Genomic DNA, 7,528 nt, shown 5'->3' with positions numbered 1-7,528 from the left:
GTAACATCAGTCATATTATTTTGTACAAAAATCCAAGATAATGTTTTAGCATTAAAGGAAAATCTAATTATTGCTCTCATCCTGAGAATAAATACTCTCCACCTCTTATGAGGTTACATTACTAAGTGGCAGCAGCATACTGAATGACAATCTATCAGGCCTCATAAGAAAGAATTTTACAAACTTACTCATGATTCATGACATGACTGGAACTTCTAATAATCCAAAACCAAACCAGACAATCATTTATTTTTCTGCAGATAACAAGGCTGAACATTTATTGTGACATCTCCAATATGCCCGGAAACAACCTGTAGATCTCTGCATCTGTTGTATCCATCCTTCTTCAAGGACTTCCGATGAACAAATAATGTATCAAAGAAGGTTGTTGCCTGATTAGGAATATGTTCCTTGTGCTCTCCTGTTCTTAGCCTTCTTGGAATATTGCCGTTGTTTCAGTAGCCCACTTAGAACCATCTTCTACAAGGAGGAGAAAATGCCATTAAATTAGAGAAAATCAGAAATTTTGTAATGCATCAACTTCGTTGCGATATAAACACCAATATTTAGGCACAGCCGAAAACAAACACACACCCAATGTTGAGGAAACATACCATGCCTAACTTGAGAAATCACAATAACTGAACCATCCAACAAAATCATGTAACATAGGATGGCATGAGCAGTGCCAACGTAATCGCTATTATCTTTCTCTAAACAATTAAGGAAAACTAACAGGTTTATATACTCAGGGACATTATCCTGCAAAATAGTAAGATTTAGCATGGCATTCAGTGCTACAGAAGTAACAGTACAGAGCAGAGTTGTTGGTAGGTATCTTCATGGGGGCACTCATAAGCAACACTTTAAATAGTACTTGAGCCGTTCCAAATGTTTTAGAGCTTACTATTGATAATAATCAACTATAACTGCTACCAAAACAATGTGTGATATATGCCCAATGTCCCATGTAATGGCAGAGAGATCGGAATCAAATAGAAAAAACATATGTTAAGAGTTCAGCTAAGGCCTAGAGCATCAAGAGAAAATAATTGAAAAGGAATAAGAATGTACTCCCCGTAAAGAAATATGGTGGCGTTTAGATTACTAAAGTAGTGATCTAAACGCTCTTATATTTCATTACAGAGGCAATACTTAAAAAAGAAATCACCAGTTGACGGTATAGCCGACAGACCCGAAATTGCAATTTGATCAAAATCTCATGAAATATGAGGGTTAATATTGCACAATGTATAGCTGGTGGGTACAGTTCCAGGTCAGGACAGAAGTGGATTGGGCATATGCCTCATCCTGATGTCAAGTGTGAAATGTTGTGCATCTAAGAGGTAATAAAATCATCACTTCCTTAGCCATAAACCGAATAAATCACAGAACATATTGGAATCATCACCATGAACCAGCACAAGATTGATAAGTGGCCATATCAAGATCACACCTTTAACACAAGAATCAATCATGACCAGTAGTGACTTGTTGCACCAGCCCAGTAGTCAGAACGATATAGAAGACATGGTGGTTTCTTGTAGCTCCGGTAACGGCTACCAAAGCTCTAAATTGACCCGAGCTACATATGGACAGGAGAAACCTGCATAGCCAAACCTGCCTATGGAATCTCTGCAAAACAGAGTACATAGTGGAGCCATGCAGCCTGAAGTCATCATAGGGAAGATTATATGAAACAATTTGATCCAATTAAATTAAGAATCTTCTGCTTATGAATGTTCAGCCCCATCCATGCGTACAAGAAAGACTACATGAGAGGCAGAGCTAACAACGTTTCTAACTGAAATAAGCTCCATTATCATAATATCATTCGATAAGCACTACGATGATCAGTAACAAAGATGAATCACCAAATGAATCAGCAATTTTCTAGAGCTAGCAGAGAGCTTACAGCTCAAGCATACGCAAAACCGCGCACGAAAGATGCCCGCATCCATATCTCGACAGTGGGGTCGATCCGTCCCTCCGAAAAGATAACTGCTATTTGATCTCGTCTTTCGTCGACAGCAAGTCGATCCCATCCATCCTCATAGGTGCCCGGCCCTTGATCCTCATCCCACATCACGGCGCCACCATCCTCATACGTCCTTACCGGGGCTGGTAGATCCTGTCAGTTCACAAGCACGCAACAAGCCCGATTAGGTGAGATTCGACCAGCAGCTTGGCAACAAAGGAATAAATATATCAAGGAGAAGGGTGAGTGGTCAAGAGTAGGGGGGTGATTAGTGGAGGAAGCACGCACATGGATCCACCTCTACAGTCCTTGGTCGAGGCTGATGTCGTCCTTCATCGAGCAGAGGCGAATCGAAGACAAATATGGGGCCAAGGGGAGGGCCAGCAGGGAAGACCGGTGAATCAAGAGCACGCCTGGGCAGGTCCTGTTGTGGTAGCCTGGTGGGGCGTCGCGGGAAGGGCGGTGGCGCGGGCAAACGGTGGCGCTGGCGGCGGCGCAGGCAAACGATGGCGGCGGCGGCGTGAGACTTTTTTCTGCCCTAAGTTTTTCTTTGCGGGACATTTGGCGCTGAGGGTTGCGGACGTAGGACGTGGATATTTCTTCACCCGGTGGAGCACGGTCAGCCTGCGGTAATTGCTAAGTGCACACCGTCTCAGGATTGGATTAATCCTGACAGTTAAGATTTACTTAAGAGGGATGATCTGATGGTACTAATCTAGTTGTGTACGTTTCCTGAGGTGTATTTAAGAAAGAAAAAGTTTGATTGTTTATTAGTAGTAGAGAAGATGAAAATAAATAAATGAAAATGCTTTGTTAAATTAAAAATACCAAGATTAGTGAGGACTATTTTTATTGTCGGACATATATGACATAACAGGGAATACGCATGGAAAACAGGAAACGGAAAAAAATGATTTGCGCATCCAGGGAATCGAACCCTGGTCAGTACCGTGGGAGGGTACTATGATACCACTACACCAGATGCGCTACTTGATCATTCCGCAGAATTACTTTAATATAGCATTATACTAATATACCAAGGGCGCGAGTGGCATAACACGCTTTGTAAACTTGTATAAATTTCCCTTGCCTATTTGGGTGGAAATGATAGAGCATTCGCTTTTCACATCAGTAGCACATACTACCCGATAATTTTTGCTCTCCTGTTCAGGCTTCAGACATGCTAGTAGAAATTGACTGAATAACCATCTTCAGTGATAGTACCATGCATGCCAAGATCACACGATCTTGTGGAACAGTGAAACGAGTAGCATACAGAGTGACACAGCTAAACAAAAACAAAAAGAACACAGGGAAATGCAACACGTGTGCTAGCGAAAGAAACCACACAGAATGACAGAATCGCACATTTGGATTCTGTATCCGGAATTCAGGAGTACAATCCATTGATCGCACGTACCACACCATCGATCCATAATTGGAGCCGAGGGAACCCTACTTAAGAGCTCAGAACTTGTCGACCTTGTCAGCCCTGACGACGGGGTTGGCCTGGGAGATGGCGTCGCGGCCGGCGCCCCTGTAGTCGTAGCAGCAGTCGTGTCGGTCCGAGTAGCGGTGCTCACCGCAGAACACGCCGCCGCATCGGCACTCGAATCCCATCAGGCCCACCTTCCTCCCGCACGACGCGCACCTGCCCTTTGCCTTTGCCCTCCGCGCCCCCTCCTCCTCTGCCTCCTTGGACGTCGCCGCCGCCGCTTGGGGCTCCGCGGACGCCTGCAGCTGGGCCTGGGCCTCGGCGCGGCGGAGGCTGTCGCGGAAGCACTTGGAGCAGAGGCCGTCGGTGTCCGGGGAGCCGAAGAAGCCGCAGCCGCTGGCGCAGGGGAGCGGAAGCTGACCGGGGTCGTCCGGATTCTTGCTCCCCTGCTCCATCGTTTGCACGACAAAGCACACACGCGGTCGGCTTGGTGGTAGGGGATTGGAGGCGAGGAGATGTGGGAGGAGGGAGTGCGCCGACGCAACTTGGTGCAAGAGGTTTCCGGAAGGTGGTGGATCAGACCGATGACCGATCGGTATCTATCAGTGTTGACGGACGGTGCCGTACTGTTGTTTCTTTCGGCGGGGATGGAGCACTGCACAGGAGCTCGTGTTTTACGCGGGCATGCAACCGCGGCGGTGAGCGGTTCCGCGCGCTGCAGGTGAAACTTTGTCCTTTGGCCATCCCTAGCAAACCTTTGTATAACGCACGAAACTGTAAAACAACAGCCGGTTTACAGTTTTCGGTGAAAAAGCGACCCGAATACAATTCTTAAACGGCTTCGACCCGTAATTTTTTTAAGAGGCGCGGAAAACATCCCGTCGAAAGTGTGAATATAAAGATTTCGGAGCCAAGCCGAAGGAGCCCTGTATACACGAACGACCGTTTTCTTCTGCCGTGACTTGTGAAATATCATCTGTTCGGGTCTCGTCAAGGGTGAAGTTCCCCTCAGCCGGCGTGCCGAACAACGATTTATAGTATTTGGTGATATACTTTTTGAGCTCCTCCTGACCTTCGATCAGCCCCTCATCTTGTTGGAGACTGTAAATACATTTCTTCCTATGTCGCCCATTAGCGATCAATTGGAGTATCTTGTATTACTATCACCCATCAATATGAGATCAGCTTTAGATCTCTGGTAGTATTTGATCTCCTCTTCTCGCAAAAGACGGGCGACCTTCTCATTAGATTGATTTTTTAATTCAATCTCTTGTTGAGATAAGGTGCGTGTCTCTGCAATCTTGTCGAGGTCGTCAATAATGGTAGAGAGCCGTTGTTTTTCTTTTTTATATATCCCGTTGGTGTGTTTTGCCCATCCAGTGAGGTGTTGCCTCATGGCCCTTATTTTAAAGTTCCATCTCTGAATAGGTGTGCGACCAACGGCGGGCTTCTCCCAAACATTCTTGATTATGTCTACAAATCCATCCCGATGCAGCCATCCCAATTCAAATTTGAAAGGGCGACGGGCTGCTGGGTTCATAGAGTTAGAATCCAGAATGATGGGTGCATGATCTGATAATGCCTCGATACGCTCTAGGGCTCGCACGGTTACCATAGGAAATTTTAGTTCCCATTCGGTGTCCATGAGTACCCTATCGAGCTTCTCATAAGAGGAGGTGAGAGCGGCGGTGTTCCAAATGAAACATAACAAAGCTCCAGGCCCAGATGGTTTCCCCGCAGAATTCTATCAGAATTTTTGGGATATCATCAAGACTGGCCTTTTGGAGTTGTTTAATTGTCTTCATGCCGACCGACTAGATCTATTCAAACTTAACTTTGGTGAGATTGTCTTGTTGCCAAAGATTAAGGAGGCCGAACGGATCCAGCAGTTCAGACCCATATGCCTCCTTAATGTTAGCTTCAAGATCTTTACCAAAGTGGCTACGAATAGGTTAAACTTGGTAGTTGACCATGTTGTCCGGCCATCTCAAACAACGTTCATGCAAGGAAGGAATATACTAGATGGCGTAGTAATTTTGCATGAGACCGATCATGAGATGCACTGGAAAAACATGAGTGGAGTAGTATTTAAAATCGACTTTGAGAAGGCCTATGACAAGGTCAAATGGTCTTTCCTCCAACAGGCCCTAAGAATGAAAGGTTTCTTTGGTAAATGGCGCCGATGGATCCAAAATTTTGTAACTGGAGGTAGTGTGGCCATCAAAGTCAATGATGATTTAGGTCATTACTTCCAGACAAAAAAAGGACTACAGCAGGGTGACCCCATGTTCTCAATGTTATTTAACATTGTTGTTGACATGTTGGCTATCCTGATTGAGCGCGCCAAGCAGGACGGCCAGATTGCAGGAGTAGTGCCACACCTTGTGGATGGTGGTCTCTCTATTTTGCAATATGCCGATGACACAATTTTTTTTATGGAACATGACCTAGACAAGGCTCGAAACCTGAAACTATTGCTTTCAGCATTTGAGCAAATGTCGGGGCTCAAAATTAACTTCCATAAAAGTGAACCTTTCTGCTTTGGAGAAGCCGTTGAGGCGGCTGCGGATTACGCTGACCTGTTTGGTCATGCACATGGTCAATTCTCAATTAAATATCTGGGAATACCAGTTCACTATCGGCGTCTCACCATTGCGGAGTGGAAGCATGTTGAGGAGCGTCTAGAGAAACGACTGAGCAATTGGAAAGGCAAGTTCCTCTCAGTTGGAGGACGGTTGGTTTCAATTAACTCTGTCCTCACAAATATGGTTCTCTATATGCTTTCTTTCTTCCAACTCCCAAAAGGGGTCCTCCAAAGACTGGACTATTTTAGATCTAGATTCCTTTGGCAGGGAGACGGTGAAAAGAAAAAATATAGGCTGGCCAAATGGAGCGTGGTTTGTAGGCCGAAAGACCAAGGTGGCCTTGGAATTCATGACCTACAGGTCAAGAATGAGGTCCTACTTAGTAAATGGTTGTTCAAACTTCTTATTGAGGATGGTGTTTGGCAAACCATATTGCGCAACAAGTATCTAGGCCAAAAGGCGGTGTCTCAGGCTTATTTGAAACCTGGCGACTCACACTTTTGGGCTGGCCTAATGGCGGCAAAGAAACATCTTTTTCGCTTTGGGTCTTTCGCGATAATGGATGGGTCAGAGGTTCGTTTCTGGGAAGACATATGGCTAGACAATGCCAGTCTCCGAGAGCAATACCCAGCCTTATATGCCATTGCTCGCGATAAGAGTAATACTATTGCGCAAGTGCTTAGTTCATCCCCGCCGAATATTTTGTTCAGGCGGGATTTGATTGGCCCTCGACTTTTGTCATGGCATAATCTTTTATCCCGTGTGGATTCGATTAATCTGACACAAGGCCGGGATGTGTTTCACTGGAAACTCACAACATCAGGGTCTTACACAGTAGACTCGATGTACCGTGCGCTTATGCATTCCGAGGTGCCAGTGAATAATAACAAAAAAAATTGGAAGTCTAAGATTCCACTAAAAGTTAAAATCTTTATGTGGTATCTTCGTAGGGGAGTTGTGCTAACCGAAGACAATCTTGCACGGCGCAACTGGCCAGGAAGTAAGAAGTGTTGCTTTTGTGCTCATGACGAGACAATCAAACACCTCTTTTTCCAATGCAAGTTTGCACGTTCTACATGGTCAGTCATCCAAATAGCGTCAAATTTGTATCCGCCAACGAGTATTGCCAATATATTTGGTCATTAGTTGGACGGAATTTCAAATAGTTTGAAAACGCTAATAAGGGTGGGGGTGTATGCCTTACTATGATCGCTTTGACTATGTAGAAATGATTTGATTTTTAATGACAAAAATGCTTCTCCTCTGCAGGTTATTTTCCGTTGTACGCACTCGCTTCATACGTGGTCTACGCTACAACTGGCGGAGCACCAACCGCTGTTCAAGGCGGTGTGTACGCGGTTGGAGCAGGCGGCTATGGAGGTTTTTTCCCAACATGGGTGGCAGCATAACCTCCGGATCGATCCACCGCCGAGTTCGACATAGGCAAAGTGTCGGTCCATAGGACTCTACTGTTGCCGTTTTGTCGATTTTCTTACTTTTTCTAGTGTCAGACTTTGGTGTTTGGCTGTG

General features: G+C 45.3%; 1 protein-coding gene and 1 non-coding gene across 2 annotated transcripts; both read right to left on the bottom strand.

The window, feature by feature from the left end:
* Nucleotides 1–2,894: 2,894 nt before the first annotated feature.
* Nucleotides 2,895–2,965, bottom strand: TRNAG-CCC. Its single transcript has one exon. It is a non-coding gene; the product is annotated as a tRNA-Gly (tRNA).
* Nucleotides 2,966–3,167: 202 nt separating this feature from the next.
* On the bottom strand, nucleotides 3,168–4,038 carry LOC119276525 (zinc finger A20 and AN1 domain-containing stress-associated protein 2-like). Its single transcript, XM_037557594.1, has one exon. It carries the CDS (start codon nucleotides 3,866–3,868, stop codon nucleotides 3,446–3,448), a length of 423 nt encoding a protein of 140 aa, XP_037413491.1. The 5' UTR covers nucleotides 3,869–4,038; the 3' UTR covers nucleotides 3,168–3,445.
* Nucleotides 4,039–7,528: the final 3,490 nt, after the last annotated feature.

Source organism: Triticum dicoccoides, chromosome 3B (assembly GCF_002162155.2).
Source record: "Triticum dicoccoides isolate Atlit2015 ecotype Zavitan chromosome 3B, WEW_v2.0, whole genome shotgun sequence".
Classification (NCBI taxonomy): domain Eukaryota; kingdom Viridiplantae; phylum Streptophyta; class Magnoliopsida; order Poales; family Poaceae; genus Triticum; species Triticum dicoccoides.
Note: the sequence above shows the minus strand (reverse complement) of the source record. Positions and strands in the feature narration are given on the sequence as shown.